Source organism: Cyclopterus lumpus, chromosome 15 (genome assembly GCF_009769545.1).
Source record: "Cyclopterus lumpus isolate fCycLum1 chromosome 15, fCycLum1.pri, whole genome shotgun sequence".
Taxonomy (NCBI): domain Eukaryota; kingdom Metazoa; phylum Chordata; class Actinopteri; order Perciformes; family Cyclopteridae; genus Cyclopterus; species Cyclopterus lumpus.
In genome coordinates this window covers 10,198,529-10,224,895 of record NC_046980.1, presented here as the reverse complement: position 1 = coordinate 10,224,895, position 26,367 = coordinate 10,198,529, and the positions used below count along the sequence as shown (strand labels likewise).

General features: G+C 40.3%; 1 protein-coding gene across 2 annotated transcripts in view; it reads left to right on the top strand.

The window, feature by feature from the left end:
• Positions 1 to 26,367, top strand: part of LOC117744319 (protocadherin-15-like) — a 190,660-nt gene that overhangs the window by 155,777 nt on the left and 8,516 nt on the right. For both annotated transcript variants that reach the window (XM_034552518.1, XM_034552517.1), the window contains exons 25-33: positions 3,233 to 3,342; positions 4,595 to 4,735; positions 8,336 to 8,463; positions 12,517 to 12,732; positions 14,240 to 14,328; positions 15,379 to 15,555; positions 18,341 to 18,559; positions 19,886 to 19,894; positions 21,039 to 21,158. In XM_034552518.1, the coding sequence (XP_034408409.1) occupies positions 3,233 to 3,342; positions 4,595 to 4,735; positions 8,336 to 8,463; positions 12,517 to 12,732; positions 14,240 to 14,328; positions 15,379 to 15,555; positions 18,341 to 18,559; positions 19,886 to 19,894; positions 21,039 to 21,158 (1,209 nt within the window). The remainder of the gene's footprint in view (positions 1 to 3,232; positions 3,343 to 4,594; positions 4,736 to 8,335; positions 8,464 to 12,516; positions 12,733 to 14,239; positions 14,329 to 15,378; positions 15,556 to 18,340; positions 18,560 to 19,885; positions 19,895 to 21,038; positions 21,159 to 26,367) is intronic.

Genomic DNA, 26,367 nt, shown 5'->3' with positions numbered 1-26,367 from the left:
CGCTCTCTGTGATTGTCACGTCTCCTTGACTTCCTTACATCATGGACTGCTTTACTTTAGAGAGCCACAGAAGCATCTAACTTCATGTCAATCTATTCACATGCTTTATTTCATCTCAAGTTCTGATCTTTTATGAGTGACACTTTCATGAATGGCTGACTAGTTCTGCTCCTCTCACCCTATTTGGAAGCATTGAGCATGATAATGCTCATATCATGTGTGGTTTACACTTTTGGGCTTTTTACATGAAATAGTGGACATATTTGAAGTATTTGCAGGTACAGTAGGCAATCGTAACAACAGGGTTGAAAAAGAGGATTATTTGCATCACTGTTTCATACCTTCACTAAATATAAGTAATCCAAGAAAATGATCCCTCATTGTTCACATCATCCACCCTCTTTTTATTGTTTTGAAAGCAACCACTTAAAGTAAAACCCAGTTGAGCAGTAGCCTATACAGCAGGTACTTGAACACGGTCGTTCAATCTGTGTTGTTAGTGTGTGGTGAAAACAGTCTCATCTGACCAATGACAGCCCCACCTTTGAGCTGGTAATCCCCAGGACAGATATTAGACATTTAAAAGTGCTTTAAAAGTGGAAGCACATACATTTAGTGACAACCTTTGGTTCTAATGAATAGCACATGTACAGTATGTGACTGATTTAGAGGGACATGTTGAGCTGTGATGCACTTTGCGGTGCTCGCATCGGTGACACTTGTGTTTTTGTTGGCCTATATACCATCCTGTACGGTTAATCTACTTACGTTAAGGCAACCTTAATGAATTGGTTCCGTCACTGCTGAGCACGGCTGAGCTTATTGTTCCTGGATGCCTCAGAGAAAGCAATTATTTGGTAACAGACCAACAGTACACCTAGAGGAAAATTGATCAGAAGTAATTTAGTATTATCCTGTATGTTTCGTGAAATGCTTTGTGAGCACATCATGTTAGGTTCACTGCAGCACACTCTCAACAATATTACCTCCAAGCATGGTACGTCATGGTCTGTCCAGGAGAAGGGCTTGATCTTCCAGAATGATTCTCAACCCAAAATGTCCTTGGGGAATGGTTGTCTCTTGAGACGGTAAGCGTTGCTCTTAGGATGGATAGAAAGATCTTTTTCCCTCAAATGTCCTCCAAGAACTTCTGTTTGCACACTTATATGCCTCTGAAACTTTGATAGAAGTAAACACATATTCTATAGTGACTTTTATACCTACCAAGTGTCTAAAAATGTACTGAGTATGTTGTTTTACTTCTGCAAAGACTTTGTCATTTGTTGCCTCAACACCGTGCCTACAAATCCTCTGCCTGTGTGTAAATGAAGCTCTTCCCACTCTTCATCTTATTTATCCCTTAAGGAATTGGTTGAATTTCCCTTGTGAAACCTCCCACAAGTGCATATTTATAAAATAACCATTAAACCTGGGGCAGAAATTTGGCATGACCGCCTTTTTGTTCTTTGGACAATTTTCATGAAGTAAAATGTGTTGCAACTGTGGGGTCAGCAAAAGCGAGAGTCAAAACATTGAATGTCATTTTAAACTATAAATATGGACTGGAGGCATCTAATCGCCTCCAGTCCATGTTCATAACACAAACTGCCAAGATAGCGTCTTCTCCCCAAAATACACCCCATAACACTGACATTGACTGTATAATAGAATCTGACTGTCACAGATTATGCTGTGAATGTTACTCCCACAACGTTGACACAGATTTCTTACTGCTGCTGTGACTAATAGTCAAACTTTATATGAAAACTGCAAAGGAAACCGCACCACCATGTATGCAAAAAACGTGTGCACACCTCGTATGCAGAGACGAGAGTGTAAGTGAGAAAAGCAGGCACAGTATCACAAGAGGGGTGTCACAGCGCGATGACATTATCAGCTTAAATCAGCCCATGCTGACACACCGCCAAGACAGGGTTCCCTGCCATTTATGGCAGCAGTTATTCCTGTGGAGAGTGGTGACAATCATGCGGGAGATGATTACCCACTTGTACGCCTAATAGTCAAGTATAGTCATTAGCTGTTACAAAGTCTCACTTATCAGTAGAAATAAACACTCAAATCGTTTCACAGAATAATTTGTGCTGCATCAACTATCACATCTTTGTGTCTATGTGTGGAAGTTGGAACGATCTTAGCTCAGACATATTCAAAAAAGTTGATGAATTAATATCCAGCTGCCTGCTGGTAAAAAAAACAAAAAAAAACCCTGGCGCTCTCCGGAAAGCTGACAGATCTAATTCTTCCATAATATACACTTCCCATTGGGTTGTTTCCGAAACCCGTCTGTAAGAAAGTTGTCAGGGGGCAACCATACCAAGGGCTCAAACAAGCTCAGCTGGTTCCCTTCAACACAAAGGAGCAGCGGCTCAATACAAAGGTTTTCTTGAACCGCTGAACTAGTCGCATTATCAAGTGGAGTGAGACCAGCCACCCTGCAGAGACACCTCATCTGAGCTGCTTTAATCTTCAATCTCATTCTCGCGGTCACTACCCAAAGCTCTGGGCCATATTGACAGTTAAGGCGAAGGCTGAGCTGAAAAATGAGATATGTGCTTCATAGCTCAGCTCTCCTTACCTCCAAACTCAGACACAAAGCCAGCATTGTCCTTTTGAGTGTGCTTATCCCCCTCACGATGTAGTTATTATTGAATGAATGTGTGGGAAGATATGGCATCAGTCAAAGCAGTTGTGAATTATTTATTCAGTCATGTTTTTTTTACTAACTTACAATGTGCTCCCTTAGAGAAAAAATATTTAGTTATTCATTTATCAAAAAGGAAAAGAATAGCGTGATGTATTATTTTCTAATAAATATATAAATACAGAATTGAAGCCACTAAACATACTTTGAGGCAAAATAAGTGCGTTTGAGAAATATTACACGTTATTATTATAGATGGTTGAATTACTTCCCAATCATTTACACAATACCAGTAATTAATAGCTACTATGTATGTATATTTCTTAGAAAGTGGGAATACATTGAAGTCTAATGGAAGATTAATCAGTTTGAATTTATTCCAAACATTGTATTGTTTCTTATAATTTACATATATATATATATATATATATATATATATATATATATATATATATATATATATACGGTACCTTCTATGCCAACCTTGTTATTCATCTTAACCATTTGTATCTGTGAAATATGCATCTTAATTGATCACTGCTTTATGATTTGTATTCTTTGTTTTTTCAGGTTTCCTGTGGTTAGTGAGCTGGCTCCAATTGGCACAGTGGTGGGGACTATTCTAGCTGCCGCTGTCAATCAAACCATATTCTACTCCATTGTGGCAGGAAATGAACTAGGTACAGTGTGTGCTACCGATCATATGCCATGAAGCCTTTTTTCACAATACTCAATGTTGTAAACCAACACTCATATAAACACACTCACTCAAACGATATAGCAAGCTCTGGGTTTGTGGTACAAGGCCCTCTTGTTTGTGTTTTTCATTTATTTTTCTACATAAAGAAAACACTTTACTTTCATTTTTTTACATTTCTGCCCTTCAACTTCAAGCATTTTGTCTGACAACTACAGATGTCCATAAGCCATATTTTATAACAAAAAATGCAATATAATATGTCCGTCAAAAGGTGCAGAAACCAATTTAAAAATACTTAAAAAGTGCACGATGCACGTCATAGCCAGTTTGTCCTGTCTTTGTCTGGAGGTAGAATGTTTGGACTTTCTTGCCACTGCAGACTGCTTTTCACACTAAAATTAAGTCTAAAGAGCATAATTACACCCTGGGAGAGAGAGAACACAAGACGTGAGTTTAGCTCAGGTAAAACATAGGAGACGTAGCTCTGAACTGGAGAGAGCGAAGAGTGCAGTGAGAAGCTGTCAGTCAGTAACCCCTTCCCACAATGCACCTCACATGGACACATGAGCTAGAATCACTTTTCCTTAGATGCTCCTGGAAATTGAAAGCTCGAGACCTGACAAAAGATCGCTTGCAGTAATATTCTCAAGAAAATCAAAATCATTTTGAATTACATATACATCGCCACAATGGAGTAAGGGTCAGCCCATACCAGTGGAAGAAGATAAAGCAATATCAGTGATTTTGTTTGTTTCTGTGCTCACGCTAAACATTCGTTCAAAAAAAAGGCCATTAACCTTAATTCCGTTAGAATTAATTTTTTTGTGATTTCTATGTTGTCCAACAACTGTTTGTTTATTCAGTCCTGCCACTGCAAACTCCTGTTTGTTTAGTTGTGCTATAGCACATGTGTAAAAGGTATACAACTGTGTTCGCAGCTGGATAATTGATTGTTGCAGGTTCCTTGTGCGAAGGGTGCAAAAAAGGCTCCATTGAAAGACCAAGATTTGCCTGTGAGGGAGAATAAATGCTTTCAGTTGTAACACATGCAGAGTCACGTTTTAACAATATTGACCCAGAGATGTGTCGTGCAAACAAAGCCGAGCCATATAGCTCTAATCAGAACAATACTGTATGTCCAGTAACCAGTGCGTTCCTCTATTATGTTACTTATCTCCCAGTTCTGTCTGGTGTCCCCTCACCTCATGTGCTCTAATTTTGTTTGTTTCTAGGTCATTTTCGGGTGAACAACAGGACCGGCGTCATCTCCACAGCTAAACCTTTGGATTATGAAAATGTGACCAGCTATGTCCTCCGGGTCCAGGCAGACTCTATGCTGGTTGTCATGTCCAACCTGCGGGTGCCTTCTAAAAGTAAGACATAGCATCCAATGAATGGGTGAATAAGGAGGGTGAGTTGTGTTGTAGGAAATAAGGAAGGACATTCTGCTTCTTATTATTCCAGATGCTGCATTTATATGTAATCGTAATAATCCCTCACTGCCACAGATTATGGTTAAATACAGGTTTAAAAATTGTATTGCGGCCTATTTTTAACCCTCGTATTCATTTAGATTTTTACCTGCATTATATGTTTGTACATATGTGTGGATTATTACATGCTTAATTCTGCCCCATTACACATTTAATCGATGTCTGCTACCAAAACTGTTAGCCTGCAGATTTGGACGAAAACCAGGAAAACATTGTGTCAGTGTGTATTGCTGCACTTTTATGCTTTATGCATTTTCTTCACTGCACTGATCCATTTGTATACTTGTTGGCAGGTTTACTGCAGCCTGTAATTGGTTGTTCAGTTTCACACTTCAGTCTGCTTGTTGGTCTGACTAGTTTGGCCACTATGGCATTTTTATACGTTCAGACTAAGATGAATAGTCATGTTATTTGAGTAACTATGCTGCAGTACCAGTAGTTATGTTATATTCCTTTGTTAGTCAGAGCTGTCACTGCTAGACAGCGAGTGATACGGAAAGTCGAGTATGAACATGTAGAAATATCAACTATGTGGTAAATGCATCAGTGATGGTAATGTTTAAAATAACCATAAGATATCATTTATCTCTATCTGTTTAAAAAGCAGCATATCATAAATCACTAAAGACCTGTCCAAATCCATCACAAAGGTCTAATGATCAGCAATAGCCCATTTGTTTTAATTAAGTAAGAACTCCCCCAAAAAACGAGGGTGGGTGACGACACATTAATCATTGCTAATTCTCAGTTAGTGTGTTACCATTCTGAAGGCAAGCGAGATCGTACAACGTGCCGGCCAACACTGACCACATCCAAAGGCGAATCAAAACGCCTGCTGTCACCGCCTCTTCCTGGCGGCGTCCCACTGCTTCCCCGATCTCTGTCCAAGACTGCAGGGTCTTTGGCGTGTCTTTGTAGTCAGAGCACGAGGGGGAATAATGGCGCATATGTTCTCCCCACAAAGCCATTCATGATGTTGCACTCGGTTGTACACCCCAAGAAAGTTATGGCAGTACTTTAAGACAGTTGGCGAGACAGGTTCACTCTAACTTTGGATAACACCTGGCCAATTGCCGTGTGAAGCGGTCAGAAAGGAGTTTTTTTTAGACGCTGGTTGTTAATCTGCATACTGAGCTCAGACAACGCTGTTCTTTTGGCCATGCTTCAGCTGGAATATCATTAGGTTTGTTTGTGAACGGTTAACTCACAAATGTTTTGTGAGATGCTCACAACAAGTTGGGTTGATACCTCACTCTCGAGCCATTTGAACAGAATAATAATCGATTCTTTACCCGCATCTCTCCTTCTAGCGGCATCTGTCTGTCACATACTAATGACGGCAGTCACAAGTACACAATACGCAGGCGCACACACGCTCACATCTCTTTTTCTGATAGATGTAAAGTAGAGGACTATATCTCTCTCTGACAGGGGATTGAACTTCCCTGGCAACTACAGGCTGACAGCCTCTCTTGGCAGAGAGCTTTTTTTCTCACTTATGTTACTGTACCGGAGATCAGGACTCTGTGACTCTTTGTTCTCCGTATTGAGTTTAAATTATCAGAGCATTACTGGACTGTTTTGTCAGATAGATTTATGTTTTTTTTTTAGCCCTGTTGAGACTAGTACGCTGTATATGTTGTAGGCACAATTCTGCATACTCTGATATTTATATGTACATGCACACGTGTAATAATCCAGAGTACGACTTGATTTAATTAAACACGTTTTCGGAATGATAAACACTTCGGCACAGTCAAGCTCACTCTGCCTTAGCAGCAGTCCCTCCTCTTAATGGACTGGGTTCTTCCATGCATCTTTATGAGTGTGTTAGAGAGGAAGGAGGAGAGCTGTATTTATGTTTTCATACCCAGATACTGCGAGTATGAAATATAGCCACTTTCTACAAAGAGGAGGGAAGAGAGAGAAACTCTTCAGACCTCTTTTCCATCCCCCGGAGTCCTCCCTCTGTGGCTCACACTCAAGCTTTCGTGCCTGTAATTTGATGTGCCGTGTTTTTGTTTGTCCAATTCCCCTGGCGCATCCTTAGCTCCAATCCTTTACATGTGTGTATGCTGCCAGAAGAAAATGGTCCTTGACACTGCATATATTTTACCTAAACTGCGTTGTTGGAAGGATGCTGTATATATTCATGCTGTTCATTGCATAGGTGTAACTGGGACAAATTAGCGGGCACAAATCTTTGTACTCAATATACAATGTGTGTGTTTTTCCTTTTAAAGGGTCAGGACTCACAAAAAGACCACTTAACCAGGAAATGTATGATTAAAATACCAAATGATCTGCCTCCTTTTCCCCATTTCTTTTTTCAAAATGTTTCGGCTAACTTCTCTGCTGTTTGATTATTGGCTGCCCTTCAAATTATTAATTCCTATAATTTGAAAATTGCTGGCCAGTTTAACTTTCAGAGCCTTTTATTTAGTGCAGCAAGATGTCTGGGAAACAAACTTTTCAACAATAAATGATGCCAGGTAGACTTCACTTAAAACTAATGGCTTAGAAGGCAATATTTCCTCATCATTTTTATTATTTCACAGAGCCATATTTTACTAGTGTGAATGTTCTCAGTAATTGGTTGGTAAACAAAAAGCAAACTTGCTCAGTTGTTTTTCTGATCTACTTATCGTGGGGATGTGAGAGTGCAGTCATCAACACACTTCAGACCTAGTTTCTCTCGATTCAAAATATTTGCTGTAATCAAAACAAAATGAACTTCCTCATTATTGACTCAAAGTTGTACGCTTCACGAAAATAGAAAGGGTTGAGTTAGGACTAAGGGGACATATGTATCTTTACAGCATGCAATTTATCCACTTCGTTGCAGCTGAAAATTGCTAATAAATAGAGATGGGTATTCCCAAATTCCCTCTATTCACTTTTGGTATCAATATCCCCATATTTTCAGTCCGATTTAAATTAAGAAGCTAAGGGAATCTGACTCCTCTTTGGTGAAAGACACCCATCCAAATGGGTCAGACGAAATGGCGATGGCCAGCCACAGGATGTTATTTGACGACATACTGTGATGTTTTCAGCAATGATTAACTTTCAAAATATTCGGGAAATATTTTGAAAGTGATTTCAAGCTCTCTTTTGAAGTTGTGGATCAGCTGATGACCATGAACAAATTATATTGACATGACAATTTTCAGGCTAAATTATGCAACATTTGATCAACGCCCGTTCGGATGACATCAGAGACGTGTTTATTCAACAGCTAGTGGCCGAGACGATATACACTTCCTGGCCATGTGTGTCCCAATTCCTATTCTGTGAGGATGCAGCAGACCTGGCTTATCAGATGCTTGAATAGTTGTTTGTTTTACATTGAAGTACACAGACATGAGTTATTTGTGTCACATGAATTGAAGTGGTGTTATGGCTTATAATATATTACATACTAGATCTGTATCACCCCAAAGGACCTGAAAGCATTCTGTTTCCATTTGCTCTTGGCAGCGAACACAGCCAAGGTGTTCATTGAGGTGCAGGATGAGAATGACCACCCTCCCGTCTTCTCCAGGAGGCTCTACATAGGCGGCGTGACGGAGGACAGCAAGATCTTCAGCTCTGTGCTCAAGATAGTGGTAAGGAAACATCAGCTCTGGTCTTTCTTTTTGTTGGTTTGTGCCTGACTCTGGTCCCACATCTTCATCGCACACCCTGCAGCCAAGGTGGGAGAATTCATCCGCTCTGCTCTCTGCAACACGGTTCCATCTCCTCTCACTATCACTCGCTACATCTCTTCATCAGAGTGAGTTGAGCGGTGTAATCCCAGTATGTTCACAGGAGCATGGCTGGACATCCTGTCTGATTATCAGCCTGCTCTGCCAAGGAGGTTCCACTGTGTCATCCGGTATACACTGCGCGTCTATTTTCTGTATGTGTGGGTGTGTGTTGGCGGGTCCTCAGGCTGGTGTTTGTGTTCAAAATCCTTGAGATACCAGTGTCAGCTTGAATGTCAGCATTACAGCTGAAAAACTGTTGTGCATTTTTGTGTAGATATACAATGTGTCATGGCCACAGATTTGTCATTTTGTCAAGGTTTCAGGATTTTTAATTTCCCCTTTTCAAAATCCTATTTTGGTCCCCAATGCCTTTATTGTGTCAGGTCGATTTGAATACAACATTCTCTGAATTGTCTTTCTCTCCAGCCACCAAAGCCTCTGTCATTAATCATTTTAGACCATTTTGAGATATATATGTGTATATTTGTGTGCCTAAAATCTACCCAAATATCAGCTTGATTTTGCCACCATAGTAAGTAGAGAGCACACCGCATATTGTTCATCAGCCGGCTCGTGTTTTTCACTTTTTTGTATTCACAGAAAACAACTTAGTGTTGCCTGACCAAGGCTAAGCTTTATTGTTGATGTGATGCTACTTTATCAGTGCCTATAATCGGGGCTTTTTTGTCTCAATTTAGCTGAAGGAAATGCATGGGCCTCAACTAACCTGTGTCTGGAAAACTGACTTTCAGCTGAGTGTCATCCACTTAACAATAAAAAGAAGAAATGAGTCCCAAGTGAAGACATATTAATAGGTATAAAGTAGTGTTTCTTCAATTGGTGCAATTTAAGCAAACTCTGGGACTTTGCCTGTTTGGTTCGAGACGGTTACGCTGCATAAGAATGCTGAACAATCTTCTGAATTGCATGTCACTGTGTTGTGGTCACAACACCGCACAGACCGTAGTTATAATGCATTATGGAACACCTTTTAAATATTTAGATGTTGAAAGGAAGCTTAATTAGAAGTAACTGTAGCCTGTAACCGTATTTTAAATTGAACTGGGACCTGGCCAGGAACATGAGAACTACTTCCAGTATGGACATCAATGGTGTCGAGAGAATAGTTAAGGAAAGAAAAAGAAGGTGTAATATCCAAAAGGCAAGCGGGAGTACAATAGTCATAAAGGGAGATTCATGAAAAGTATATAAGACCTTCCAGCAGCTGTGAAAATCAGCCCAAATCATCAAAGGGTACAGTGGAGGGATCTGTCACTCAACCTTTAAATCCCCAAAATATTTTTGCTGTCTAAAAGTAAAAAGATGGGAAAACCAGGGTCAGCCAGGGATTAAATTCATTTTATTGATGGTCTCAAATAAAAGTCATGGGTTGCTTTTCCTGCATGAAATGAGCTTATCCTTAATCTTTATGTTAGAACTTTAAAAAGAAGAAAAACGCTCATAGGACAGAAACATTTCTACAGTGCTTATTTAAGCTATGTGACTCGTCTTTACTGCATTTGACAACTCCAAACATGAGGTTAGCATATATTAACAGAAGATTGCATTTTAAGAAAGGCAGACATTATAGGAGATACCTTCCAAAGTAATACAATAATTTAGACACTTAAACACATGCAGAAAATGTCCACGTGGTTCGTACAGGAATTATTCAATACCTCATCAATACTTGAGTATGTTAAACTTAAATATAGTATGTTCAATCATTTTTACAATGCACTTTCTATGGTCAATGTTTGAGTGTGCTATATTTAATTAAAGTCTTGTAGGCACTGGAGCAGATTGAGCCTTGGACCATTATTCATGATCATTGTGTGGTTGGATGGGTCTTCATCAGAGATTGAAGGTATGAGTTTGATGCACGTGTATGTCCATGTGCTTTATAAGATTTATTTTTCAATTCTCACTAATTCAAGTGGTTAAAGTACGAGCTCAATGTGCTGTGTCATAAACATGATCCTACATTGTCATATGCATCTGGTTAATAATCTCATCAGGGATTTGTTGCTTAGCAATAGACTAGAGGTAGATTTAACTCAATCTACCATTTATTGTACAATGAGAATATCTTAGAAACGGATACCAATTCAGAAATGTCAAGGTAACTAGAACTTTGGATCGACATCGTGCCTTTCCATATCAGGAAAAGCACGACTAATAACATTATCATTATCATTAACATTATCCATTTACTGTTAGTGTCCCAGGATGTCATACCATGAGAACATCGCAGGAACCTGTAACTGGAATGCATGTAAATGTAATGCAGACAATAATACTTAATTTGGCATAGATTCCATACATTGAATTACTTAACATTTATTTTAACTGAAAAATATGTATTTTTTATGACGTCTTTTTTCTTATAGATATTTAAAATCAGATTTTGTGTGTGACAGAAAATAAGTAAAATAATTATGTACAAACTGAAACCTTAAAAACATGGATTGAAGTCATGGCAACTATCCGATGAATAATAATGAAGTTGAAAAATATGCCCAAGACCTAGACATATCTCGCGAAGGCTCAGATGTACAGGACATCATCATCGACTAAACACTGTGCAGTGGCTTCAACTCCTCGACCAGCTCAGAATCCCTTTTCCTGTCTCTCCTTGAACTTGGAATAGACACCAACATGTAGAATTGTGGGTCAAGAGCTATCTATAATTTCCCCCAGGCCGAGGCTTCTTTGGAGTATTGCGAGTGTGAAGTGTTTGTACTTGACTTCATTAGTAATAAATGAAAAAGCGCTGCTTTCTCTCGAGGAATACCGTCAACATTTGGCATACTCTGACACTTAGTCAAAAATAGTGTAGTCACATTATACAGTCACAAGGAGAGACTTGCAGACATGTGGGTGTCAGCAAATGCTCTTTGCAGTGCCAGACAGGTTTCAGTGGATTGGAAAAGTTAAGTGGAAGAAATGTCATGAACAACGTAAAAGTGTGCTGTTTAGAAGAAAGATTTGATTGTATGATTACACCCTGCTTCTTATGTCATTTACATGACCCTTTAATCGGTAAGTAATGGGATCATGAGTCGCCAAATGACAGTCACCTTTTTTCTCAGTACCCTCTCTGGCTCTCTGCTGTTTTAAAAAACAACTTTTAAAATGTTTGCTCTACATACCCTTGCAGTGGGACCTTGCCCCCCGCCACCCTCCCTGACCCACCTCTTCCAATGGCGGAAGAAACAAAAGAGATTGCTACTATTTATCAGTGTCACGTACAAGCACTCTGAAAATTGATGTCTGTATGTGAGCTCAGTGGCCAGTCAGAATTTGTGCCCCAGAGGTCGATTTTTGGGGTTTGCTGTGATCAATTAATAGTTTATAAAAATGTGCCCACCTGTCGGTGGTTCCCAATCTAGCCAGCTGTAGTTTATCACAATGTTCTAATGGTTATCCATCAATTGCTCTGACGTTATTAGATAACATTTCTTGACACCATGGCGAAAAAAATCATGGATGCACTAAAGGCCACACAGCCCTCAAAATAAGTTATTTAACCAAACAGCTTGTCACGAGATAACTGAACCGTTTACATTTGCCACATTTGTCACATGGCTGCTGAAGGTTTGTGGGATAAATAACTGCAAGTTGATGCATCACGGGAGGGTCGAACAAGAAAGTCCTCTCCGGGCCGTTATAATAATATATCAGTGATAATAAACATCTCCTGTGATATCACTGATTGGAAGGTGGCAATATTTCTGAAACCAAACAGCCACCATCTTATCTTCAAGAGCTCAAGAAATGATTGGTGGATACTAGCTCAGGCTGTATTGCAATCTCAAATCATTACTTTTCTTTCCATGACACATTGCTTTCTCTTTTTCTTATTGTTTTGAGTATAGCACAGTTTTTTCGTGTGCTACATTTGTGTTACAGGCCACTGATAAGGACACTGGGAATTACAGTGAGATGGCATACCGCCTGATTATCCCACCGGCACCGGAGGGCCAGGACAGCTTTGTCATCGAGACATATACAGGTGTCATCAAGTCGGCCATCATGTTTCGAAATATGCGCAGGTCCTACTTCAGGTTTGAAGTTATTGCCACAGACGACTATGGAAAAGGTCTCAGCAGCAGTGCTGCAGTGGTGGTGAGTATCCAGTATTGTGCCTTTTTATAGCGCATATGTATGCTGATCAATATATATACTGCACGGGTATTGGGCTGTGTGCACACTGGGCACCTGCACACCGGTGCATCTGTGCAGAGAAAGGCTCTTTGAAATATGGAATTGGTTTTCGATGTCGTCTGTCTGTAATTCATTGATAGAGGAGCCTTAACAAAAGGGACATCCCAGCAATTTTACACGTCAAAGTCAATTTCGTCGTCATCGGTCATATATATATTTATATACTGTATGTATGTATGTTTATATATATATATAGTTAGTCAAATATATAATTAATTTATAAAGATCTTGATCATTTGATTTGTGTGTATATGAAATAGCATGTCCCTGTACACCTTGAGAAGGACTCTGTAGCAACCCTGAGATCAAGATTTAATTAGGTAATATCAAATCTTGAAGTTTTCCCTATTTTTTACAAAATTGGGTGTCATCCAAAATGTAATCTTCTGTTAAATTCTCTTATTATGATGGCTTATGATGTAGGCTGAGTGCCATCATTCTTAGATACTAATGTATGGGTTTATAAGTCATAATTGAATTAGTTATAATCTTTATATATCTTGATTTTAATTAATTATTATGTATTATGTATGTCTGCTACCAGCAACAATGCTACATGGCGTCTGCTGTTAGTATATCAAAAGATGTCTGCCATGAAGTACCACCACAAACTATTTTTGTGTTATCATTTTGAAACCTGCTGTTTTAGTTTTATTTAAACTAACTTGTTCATTATGAGCCTAGATGGTGCTTTTTTGTTTGTGTTTACTCAGGGCCAAATGTTTTTATTCACAGTAGGTACAGGACACACAACACGTGGCCTCTGCCACTGGCTGATGATCCAATTAGACCGTTTCTTTCAGCAATGTGTATTAACTTTGTACACATTACAGACATTTGTGTGTCAGTGCGTGGGTTTGACTAAATGGGTGTCTCTCGTCTTTGTGTGCCTTTTTCTCTTTCCGAATAATTTCCCCACGCACACACTGTGATTGGGCTCAGCTTTGTTCCCAATTCAATGCTTATCTTTCCTGACTATGGGAAGGATTATTTTTCGTTTCAGTGAAATATGTCTGGCTAACAAGCTTCTAACGAGACAGAAGGAGGGTCTGGGACATTGCCTGGATATGGGAGAGCAGCGAGTGCGTGCTCGTTAATTTTAACGGGGAAACCTAATTTCACAGGAGTCGCATGGGAGATTTGGCTTCAGAGCACAGAGGCTGTTGCCTATGCACTTATATGCGGCATCAGAATTAAAGCCTGTTAAGTTTGCCGCATGGTGCCATTGCAAGCAGGCAATTAGGGAGTCCCATTTGATTTGACAGAAGCATTTGAATGTGTGGACCAAACTCACAGCAGGACATATGTGACACACTGGCTTTATTGGCACTTTACTTCTATTTTCTGCTGTCTGTTTTACCGCTCAGTCTGCTATTCCTCTCTTTCCCTCAATCCTATTCTCTCTCAGGTTTCCGTGGTCAACGCATTGGACATGCAAGTTGTTGTGTCCACTGTCCCACCCACTTTAGTGGAAGAACATAGAGAGCAGCTCATTAGGTAAGACAGCAGTTATTGTTATTGACATGTGAACGAAAAAGCTAAACGATTTGTTAAATCAGGAGAAACCAACATCGGTGTTTGCATAATGGAAGGAGTACATGTTTGACCGTTACCTCATCCAATACAACTTATTATTTGCAGTACATTTCCCTGCCCTCTAATATTCCTTTTGTTAATATTGACACTGGAAAATGAATTGCATCTTTTTGTGCGGCACTATGATAAGGGGTGAACTCGGTTCAAGGTGGGACCGTAATTTGCCCATACAATTATTTTAGAAGGCCTGGAGGGACATTAATGATTTAGCTGTCTCAAACCACAATTGGAAATAGACAGGAACCAAGAAGAAAAAATGTTGCATACAACTTGTCTGTTGTTATTCAATAACCATTGACCAATCAATTAGGATCATGGATTAGCCAATGAGACGCTTGAGTCTATCCTCTCGAGTTTGTTTTCCTGGTCCAAATTAATCAATTATAGAGATTCATGAAACATCTTTTTGCAGCTCATGGGGCACCGTGTTTAATCTAATTAGTCAATCTGAAAGGCAAATGAGTGTTAATAGTTGTTTTCAAGAGCTTGCTGTGTCTCTCCCACACAAATGGCACTGCTCTTCAGGCTAAAAAACAAACATTAGTCATGTTAAGCTCTTGCATTGATGACATCGTAGAGTTCTAGGATTTTGCACGGTGCTTTTTATGATCCTGGGCCATTCCCGAGTGCTCAAACTGTTTATCCACCTTGGCAAAGGCAGACAGCAAGGCTTTTCTCTATTGGCTGTAATTTGAGGTGTAGATTTCTCCCTGCCTGAACAGGATTATCAAAGCCTTGCTTTGCCGAGAGCCCAATTGTGAAGCAAAAAGCAGCCCAATGGGACAATCATTCCTAGAATGGAGTGCTTAAGATCGGTGGCTTTAATACCGCTTCGGGCACCTCTGTGCCCTGAAATGATTTGAACTAATGCAAATCTGTTTGTTGGTGTATTTACGCTGTTATTGCTTTCCTTCTATAAGTTTGACCCGTGGTTTTGTTTTTTCATTTCAGTATTTTGGAGCGCCACGTCCAGGACCAGATTCCAGGTGCCAAAGTGATTGTTGAGTCAATCGGGCCACGTCGTCATGGCGATGGCTTTGAACTAGAGGACTACAGTAAGTCGGACTTGATGGTGTACGCCATTGATCCGCTCACCAACAGGGCCATTTCACCCAAGGAACTTTTCAAGTGAGTGGGTGTATTTTATTACAAGAAGTATAGTCCACCATTTGGTTTATGTCCCTGTTGCATAGTTTATTCGCCCCCAGCAGGCTCCCATGGCTTCCTCCTCTACAGTGTCTGCCATTACTTTCCTTATAAAACCTTGTTTATCCTGCAATTGCAGCCAATCTTCCACATGTCACAGAATTTGCGAAAATGTAAGAGAGGTTAGGAACGGACAGAGTGAGAGTGAAGCAGGGAGTTTTTTAACCATTTAACCCGTCATGCCAGAGCCTCAAAGCGCTTGCAGGAAGGCCAAGAACACATTTCATTCCTTTTGTTTTGAACATGGCGATGGAGTGATTTATGTTACTGTTTGACCACTGAGAGACCATGTTCACATGCTATTAATGCAACACAGAAAATGTGCTTACATTATACTATTTCATCCCTTCAGAAGAAAAAGAGTGAGCTGGCACCTGAGAACAATCTCACCTTTCTCAAGTTATTCAGCCCGTCTGTCAAACCGATCAGACACCTATCTTTAAAAGGCAACTCCATCAGAGCATGAGAGTTGCAAATCAATAGTAAACACCCCCTTACTGAGTTGTCCCCTTCACTCTCTACCAATTTTCTCCCCTGCTTGACTTACAGTGAGCTATATGACGCGATCTTCACTCTTTATTTCTCTTTATATTCTTGCTGACAAGTCTGTTTTGTGTGTGGCTTCTAGGAAACCTTCCTCCTTGTCTTTGAAAGACCATTTCAGTTCATTTTCAAATGCTCTGCTCAAATGACCTTTAGAGGTGCTTTGCCTATGTAGTGAATTAATCTATAGACATTATCTTAGTGTCCTTGACGATCAGAAGAGTGCCTCAACTGTTTTTTAAGTGGGGGATTGAGACCGCTGCCATTGGAAGGGTGGCACTTGTGTCATAAGAGCAGCTCTTTTTTTAACCCAAATGAGTGATCGTCGCCATTATCACAAGTAGCAGCTTTTAAGAGAGCCACGCTTGTTACATCCCTGCTTTAATATATGACTCTGCTTCCGTAGACACTAACACTAACAGGGAAATCCTTTAGACTAGAGGAGAAAGGCTTTTTATGTATGCAGTGTATGTCTGACAATGTTGTGGGGTAATTGCATGTAATATATATGTGACTTGCCTGTCAGAATACAGAGAGAGAAAGAGAGAGACAACATAGTGAGACAATTATTGCATTATAAAGTGTCCTTATGCCACCTTGAACACACACTACCATTTGACCTCTCGAAAGGATGGATTGCCAGAGCAAACGGTTGATAACCTTCATCTCCGCTCATTTATTCACCTATAGAAAAACAGAAATGACATCAATGCTCAATCCTTTATAAAGCAGAATGTTTGAAAGCCACTCTAATTATTGGTATAAAATAACATTGGGAGAGAAATGGGTGAATTGCTGTTATGCATGTTCATTTTACTACAATAGTGATGCAAATTCTGTCACAAGAGGGAAAACATTTTTGGTAGGAAGGTCACACGAAGGATTTCATTTATCTTCTTTTGACGAAGCTTTTGCGCTTAAAGTGAGAAATTAATTTATGTGAGCAGTATGTAGATAATAATAATGGAATGATCTAATTTACCAGATGACCTTGAAATAATTGTCTTTCAGCAAATGACGCACTTAAGTTGTTTTCCAGTTGAGGCAGGGGAAAACAAGTTGAGAGCACAACATTGACATATCATCATCGCTATGGTGATTTGTTTTTTAGCAAACAGTTACTTACTGTATTTACCAATCCAGCAGTTGTAGATCAACATAAATCATTTAGCTCTATCTTGGCTCTCTACCATTGACAGTATATAAGAAGTGGACGGAGTCACTGTGGAGTCACCCGCTGGTTTATGGACTGCTGTTTTGAAGCTTTAAGTCTAGAATTTGTTGTCGGCGGCATCTTGTTTTTTTGCAACCAGAAGTGACACGAAAGGGTGAAGTACAACGGAATGCTGAATAAGACATTTTTAGGCCTCCAATATTATATAATTATAATTAACTTTCACAAACTGAAAACCCAATGTGAAAGGGTTAAAGTTGTAAGCTGACAATTTCCAGACCAGACAACGCCGTGGTAGCGACCTGTCAGTCACAAGGTAGCCACGCCCTAAAGCATACCGTTATGTTCTTAATGGGACATTAATTTACTAAATGAACATCATGCTGTATTGAAGAAGAATTGATACTAGCAATTGAGAGTTTGCTGAGGTAATAAATCAAGTAGTGTCATTTTTTCCTACAGACTTTTATACAAACAGACTTATTTTTGCAAACATAGGTGTGGACTCCTGCTGGCTATACGGAAGAATGTAAGGTTATTGCATTTCCGCATTGGCTACACTTTTCAGACTCGGGGGTTGCAGCTTGGTCTCTAACAACTTTAAAGGGAAATATCTTGCTCTTTAGCTGTGCCCTCTGCCAGTTGGTGTCCAGTGTTTGTTTTTCCTTTACTTTTCCCCTGAAAACAGTGGCCTGCTGCAGTGAAACATGACACTACTATGAGAGCTGTGAGAGTAAACCAAAATACTAAAGTTATGGGCGAAACAATGAGATTAAACATTTTTTTGTCCAGCTGAGCAGCAGATTCGGGTGATAATTCTCTTTAGGTTCATCACCAGCGAGCAACCCTTTTGACATTGTCTCAATGTTTTCGTATCATCATTTGGTACATTGTTTTTAGAAGAATATTGATAATTTCTGCTTGGAGATAAATATGAGTTTGCAAGATAACGATTATTCTCCTGTTCTTATTATGTGTTTTGAATAACAGATTTCTTGATGGGAATGTGCTGGAAATCAACAAGGAGTTTCAGCCATATCTGGGTGAGGGTGGCCGCATTTTGGAGATCCGCTCCCCAGACATTGTGGCCAGTGTGAAGAAGGCGGCCCAAGCTGTGGGCTACACAGAGGGAGCTCTCCTGGCCCTGGCCATCATCATCATCCTGTGCTGCATCCCTGCCATCCTCATCGTCATGGTCACCTACAAACAGTGAGTACTCTCGCCTCAGTAATCATCACTGGCTTCTGTAATCGATTAATCATATTTAAACTGTTGTCAGAAAGTTGGAGGGAAATACATTTTAATTAAGCAGACCATTGCCTTGGGAGATATTGCGTTTCACCACAAACAGCATTGTTGAAAAGGGATTGTCAGGTTTTTAAGATAAATCGAGAGCAGTTATTGCTTGTTTGCTGCCTTTTTGGGGTTTGTGTGCGTGTCTCTCTCTCTCCGTGTCTATCTCTGTCTCTCTCTCTCTCTCTCTCTCTCATCAGACATGCTGACTGCGCACTCTGCTGGGCTAATCTCCTTGCTCATGCTCTGTGAAAGCAGATTAATTAACACTCATTTGTGACAAATATCCACAGCCAATTGTGACCGTCACAGTGCGTCTTCACGCTACTTAATCATCTCTGCCTGACACACACACAATAAACAATGTCTGGTTTGTTCAAACTCTCTCATTCATTCACACACACACACACACACACACACACAGACAGAGTTTATTCTTTTTTGTTTAAAGGTGAGGTAGTTGAACTCTTGGCTGGCTGGAGTAGGGGTCATATCCCCTCAAATCGTTAGTATGCTGAAAATGTTCCATAAACAGTGAGGTTTGGGGAAATGTTTATTCACGGCAGATGGGCCGAGTGTTTGTCCCGACGCAAATGCACAGAACAAACACACAGCGGAAAGCTGTTGATGGTGACATTAGACCTAGCACACAAACTGTCACAGCAGATGGCACTTTGTTGTTGGCGTCATTACTTTGGTCAAATTAAATGATTTAAGAAATCACTTTCTGTAAGTCAACATATTTCTGTGTTCCCTTAATTTGGGAATGAGCATAATGTTTAAAATATGGATCTGTTTATTCATGTGGAACAATTTAATTTTGTTGTGAATAAGTAATGGTAATATGAAGCACAGAGGATTCACTTAAGGAGAAAGCGTGCATGTAGCCCTGCAGTCACTGATGGAGGCTTGAGTGCTTGCTACTTTGGATAGAAATTGAAGAGCATGTACAGATGGTTTTCTACTGTTTTGTGGTTAAATAACACTATATGATTAAATAACACTATATGTTATACAAATATATGTGGTTTTCTGTAAAAGAATTGCATGAATAATGTCCATTATTTAATCCAACATGTCTGTGTTGTGTCACCTCCCAACATTAAATACCTCCTCGTATTATAATTGTATGGAGGGTACACTCTTGACAAAATATGCAATTACTCATCTTTTTTTGTCTCCTGTCTCTCTCTCTCTCTCCCTGTCTCCTCTCCTTTCTTCTGAATCAAACCTGATAAACAGGTTCAAAGAGTAAGTAATCATTATTTCTTCAAGTTTGACAAGTTTGATATTCATTATTCATTCGTTTTTTTAAGTAAAGTGGAATGTTTTGAAGATAATGGCAAAAATGCATGCTAGGTAATGCCACTCTTTGAAAATGTCTGCCAATATGATGACATGAAGCAACAGTGAGTAATCTTGTAGGATACATAATTAAGTTCTATTTTGGCTGTTTAGATTCATGTGAAAAAATCTAATGACAGTTGAAAGGCGCAGAATGTAGCTCTAAAAATGTGTAGTTGAAGACACATAAAAAGCTAAAAATCCACAATACAGCTTTTGTTGTTGGGTATCATTTAAGACATTTTCTGGTGTTTTTCCTCAATAGAAATCTTTAATTTAAAACAATCATGTGTTGTGCTTGTGTTGTTCTCATGCTTAAAGCTCCATTAAGCAATATATGTTGTATTAATACAGAAAGAAAATACCTTCCTAAAGGGGAAATGATTGCTAGTATTGTCCATCCCTTTCAGAATCCACACGTGCAGCTCTGTGCAGCTTTCAGAGTAAACAAGCATGGGTTGAGAGGAAATAATGTCACGATTGTCATTGCCAAAATATGTGTATTGCATCACAGTTAGGAAACATCTCGTTTAGTAAACAATGTTTGTCGTGAAAAAACAAAACAATCTTAAATAAGATGATGGTAAATATGAAGGTGCAACTGCATAAATATGGGATGAATAAAAAAAGAATTAAAAAAATAGCAACTGTTCTTTCTCCACGAACTAATTTGCCACGATAAAGTTTTACGTTTAAATATGCGATAAAATACGATAACGTCCCATCCCTAACATCATCCCATGATATTGAGTTATTCTTTACTCATCCCCAATATTTATTTGACATGACTGAACATAACAGGAACTTTAGTTTTACTGCATGTGTCTCCTTTTTTGAAAAAACTTATCGTTATCGTCATTTCATGGCAGCCTTTATGCTTAACGTAACTTTTGAACCACCCTGTTCTAGAAAGGAGGAGTTCATTCTTAACTACATTGAGTGTGAAAGAACCATTTGGGGTTGATTTTCCGTTGCGTGTTTGTGCACGAGGTTATTTATCTGTGGACTGGAGACATATCTCGGTGACTGTAAATGTTGACACCTTGCACAGGCGACAGGCAGAGTGTGCCAAAACTGCCAGGATTCAGATGGCTTTACCACCGGGAGGGAAAGCAGTTCCGGCGGGGGCTCCCAGTGCCAACCTGTACGAGGAGCTGGGCGACAGCAGCATGTGAGTTAACCCTGACCCTTTTTTTTTTTTTTTATTACCTACCGCCCATCCCACCTGTTCCCATGACAAGCAGGTCCTCTTGCTCTGCAGGTTCCCTTCTTTGAGTTTTTATCTCGTAAAAAAAATGCGTTCATGCTGAATGCCTTGGTATCCTCCTGCTTTTGAGACTGACCGTTGTCTAATATTTTAAATAATGTTGTCTGTTTTTTTTTATTAAATTACTCCTGGCAGCTCTGCATGTTGACCTCAGACATCCACCTTCTGCTTTAGACGTATTTGTACCTGCATCAATGGATCCATTATCGACTTTAAACGTCAGCAGGTCACACTGCAGCACAGCTGGTGATGAGACTTGAGCTAATACATGTGTTCCTAATATGACTGTGTATACATTTTTGCAAGACGCTCTTTCAATGTCAGAAGAGTGTGTTGTGTTTATGTAATATTGTATAGTTCACTGGCAATAGAAACAAATACAGGCTGGCCTGCGCTTCGTAATTGCTTTTTTTAAACCTTCCTTTGATTAAAACCTACATTAAATATTAGCCTTTATGCCCAGTGCTTTATCTTTAATTTCACATAATACCCCAAACCTGGAATGAATTACATGAATAAATCAATTTAAAATGAGTAAATGAGACTTAATTGAATTTAAACAGCTGCCCTGCTCTGTTTAATAATTTGCATTTACAGCATTTTTACTGCTATTAACATCACATTCGCCTTTATACAAAAGAAAATCAAAGCTTAACGGCAAGCTGTAAAAAGCTTGTGCAATGTTTACAACAGATGTTGACCAACACTCAACAACAAGCAGAAGCTTTTGATTCTGTAGAAGAAGAACTCTCGTGGGGATTGTATTGTGGCAGAGCAACGTTTATTTGGGGGTTATATTCCAAGAAGAGTTGGTCGATAAACAACCCCATTAAAAGATTTTAAAAACAAAGTTATTGAAATATAAAGTGTGTGTGTGTGTGTGTGTGTGTGTCCAACACATACATAATTACATTTTAGGGTGAGGATTTAAGGACTTACGGTTAGCTTTAGATTAATGGTTAAGTTTAGGGTTAGGCTGGTGGCAGTTATTGTTAGGGTAAGTCTCCAAGAAATTACAATATAATGTCCCCGACAGTCATGAAATCACAACGTCTGTGTGTGTGTGTTTGTGCCAACAGTCTAGCATACTCTGCTGATGCACACAGCAAGTGTATAAGTTCAGTATTGACATACTCTTGAGCTTACGTTTCATCCACACCTCTGACAGTTCTACTTTAGTCTTCTTACCATCTGTATGTGTTTCTTGTCTTCTCCATCATTTCTATTCCCCTGTCTCTCTGGATTCAGACTGCAGTAAGTAATCCCAAAATATATGACGTCTGAGGCATTTGATCAATATTTTTAGATGATATAACACAGGAGAAGCACCCTAGTTTTCCCCCTTGCTTATAGCTTTTGCTGAGCATATGCATATACTATATACAGTATAGATGTGATTATGGTATGTACTTAACCTTTATTTAGATGGGAATGTTGTGGAATGTTTCACCATTAATACCATTTATTATATTTTGGTCGCAGTTAAATGTTTTTTAGGCTTAGTGAAAGACTTCCACGTAGTCAGGAAACATTTCAGTAGCTATCACTATAGCTGTCTCCTCTCTCCCGACCATTTAAACAATGGTCTCCTCATGTGCTTTGTTGCCCTCACCTTCACGTCTCTTAGTGTTGTGACTGATTGCACCAATGCATCCAATATGGGTTGATGTTGGTGGTTGCCCAGCATATCTGTTAATTCATCTATTTAATTCATTTAGCAACTTGAATTCTTTAGCATAAACTTGGAAGGTTTTGAGTCCTTTTGACTCAAAATACAGACTGTGCATACGTTCTCAGTAACAGTCACAATACTTTGAGTCATAATCAGTTAGGATGTAGGAACAAATGATAGCGGTGTTGCTTTTGACTCACTCTTTTTACTTTGCTTCGCTCACCCTTAGACCATCAATTCTCACCTGTCTCAAGTCTTCTTTTTTTTCTTCTTCTTCTTCACCTCCACTCTTTGCTGGGGCAGGGTTAAACAGTCTGTCATTGAGGAGGCCGACCACCAGAGGATTCTTAGCACCTTTGCCTGTCGCGCCATTGCAGCCCGCGGCAACGGAGCATTGCACGTCAACCTGCCCAAGTCAGAGAGCAACGTGACCTTCCTCTCCGACCGCAACCCACTCACCACTCAGAACCCTGTGTACGATGACAGCAGTCCTGAGGTCTCTGCACGGGGGGAGAGTCCGTCTGAGAAGCGCTTCTTCTTTTCTCCTCCCCACTCAACAGACTGCGTCTGGTCAATGCCTGTTCGAATTCACGGAGGGCTGCACGATTACGAGGTGCCGAGGAGACAAGCTCTTATGGACCCAGATGACTGGGAGCTCCAGATACTCAAAGCAGCCATGAGTGGCAGGCGAAGTTTGGACACGCTTCGCCTGAGTAGCAGTGCAGAGACCAAGTTGTCAGTCCTTGAGCAGCACAAGCAGTTTGAGCAACAGGCCTTCCCAGAACAAAGCCTCAAGGAGAGCAGTGGCTCCCAAGGCTCCCTATCCTCCATCCTTGTCAGGGATATAGACAGCGATGACATTCTGGAGCTGACCTCAGAAACTCTGCTCTCCATCATGGATTTCCCCTACAGCACCACTTCTGTGGGCAGGGATGTGCCCCCCGGCATTATCATTAATCAGGGAGATGACTCGTGGCCTCTTGCTAGCCAGAGACCGACACAACCCGTCCTCAGGAGGTTCAGCTCCAGCATCTCCAGCTACGTGACGGTTCAGCCTTGTCAGATCACTGTGGAGATGATACCAGACCCACCAGAAAATCCTGCGCCTCCTCCTCCGCTGCAACATCCCCCTCCCCCGCCCACATCTCCCCCCTCTAGTCCACCTTCTTCTCCGCCTTCACCCTCCTACGTTCGCAGACCTCGATATTCCCCTCACTCCTCTCCTCCTCCTGTCAATAAACAGGTTGCGCCCCCACCTCCCCCGCCTCTCCCTCCCCCGCCTCTCCCTCTCCTGCCTCTCCCTCCCCCTCCCCCACCCTCCCCCGCTATCAGCGATCATTCACGCCCAGTCGTCCAGTTTGTTCCAACCTTTTTGCCGTCCGTCTCCTCGCTTCGCCCCGTTTCAGAACGAAAGCATCCCCCTCCTCTTGACACATCACAAACTGATGTCGGGAAGAGGGAACTTAAAGGGATCCTGAAAAACATCCAGAATCTAGCCGACATAGAGAGATCTGTTGCCAATCTGTACAGCCAAGTAGACAAAACTTGCAAGGTGCCCAAGTTTAACAAGAAACCACAAGTGACTGAAGAATCAGAAGGTGCTCACAAACGGCAACGCTCTGATCCCTGGGATGAGCAGAGCTCGCCAAAAACAACCAACTCCAGCTCTGTAGTCCAAATCAACACGACAACAAGTGTGAGCCATGCTGAAAATGGAGCGAGCGAAGTGAACATGGCAACAGACGTTCAGCAGACAAACCAATTGAACTCCAACAGCCCAAACACTGCTGAGCACTCTTCCTCTCAATCCACAATGTTCTGACTTTTTCCCTCTATCTCTGCACTCTTGTTATTTCCATTTATACATATCCATGCTATGTTTTCTTTTCTGCACAGTTGGTAGTATATTGTTTAAACTTTAGCCAAGTCTGATGAGTTTGACTGAGGGTGTTCAGACAAAATGCTTTTTTACTTGACACGTCTGTGTGGAAATCAAATTGTAGTGCCACCTGCCAAGAAATGTACTCAGCTCTGCCACATTGACTGTACCATGAGCTCACGGGCTTGCATTAGAACATAAAGGAGGCTTGCATAATGCATATACAGTCAGTTTGGCCTAGTTTTGCATGTTTTTATTATCTGAACTGCTATAAGATCTATGGTATGATAGTGTTAAGCATACCCCAGAGTTCATATTATAAGTTATAGTTAGTGTCATATTTCAGTTCATAAACTTAACATTCCATAACAAAAGCTACTGTAATTTGATTATACTAAACACCAACATGTATAAATCTCAACGGCTTTTTCTGGCTCCATATTGCCAATTTTTTCAATTTGTTCTTTGACTCGTAAGACCAGAACAATTACAATGCTGTTGCTTTGTGCAGAATCCTAATTAGGTAAAGTTATTACCATAACTGTTACATTTCCCAACGGTATGCAAATACTATGAAACCATATTACATTATTTTAAACTACTTAATGTAATGAATGAATGTGAGATATAAATGTTCCAGATGTATGATGCAGCGAAAAGAGATGCAACTAATTGTCATATCCACAGAAGAAGAAGAACAAATCCAGAAATATATATAAAGCAACATTACATGAAATTAAATTGGATATTACACTAAGGCAGGCTACAGCAAATTCTGTTATTTAAATGTAATACAATTGGATGCAGATACAACAGAACCAGGCACTCCTCAGGGAAAACATCTTCTTAAATCGGCTACAAAAATACATCGACTGGTTTCCCCAGCAGGCTCATGTTGAATGAAGAGAGCCAACCTCGGGGGGGACCTGTCTATTCACATGTCTGCAGAGATCCTCCCAGCATGATAAATTAGTCACAGTGATGTTCGGGTGCACACTGGAAAAGGCTAATTAGAGAACCAATCAATCGTTAACTAGGGCCGCTGCCTGTGGGACTGTCAACTGTTGTTACCTTCTCCTTTTTTTTTCTCCCATCTCTCTGACCTTCTGCCTGTCCCATTTGTCTGTGTTTCTCTCTCACTTCTCCCCCTGTAGTTGGTTCCAATACTCTCCGATCCTTGGCTTCTTCTTGTTAGTCTTTCCTTGTGGTTCTCGGGAGATTCTATTACCTTCTTTACACTCTTTGCAATGCGGCCTCTGTCTCCCTTTCTCTACCTTTTTTTTGTACTCATTGTTTCATCCACTCCTCTCTGTCTTTCTCCCACATACCCTTCATGTGTTTGTTTCTCTCTCCGTGCCCTAAGGCAAATGGTCTTACCATACCTCCCTTCCAGAGCAATGTAATGTTTGATTCATCAAACGTTCCCCTGATGTGCGGATCGAAGGCCTTCTAATTCTGTATTCCATGTTCACGACATGGGGTAATGTTTTTTGTAAAAAGGCAAGCAGTTCACATGCTGGGGTGTCTTCCACCCAAAGAGCAGCAGGCGTTAATGAATGGTA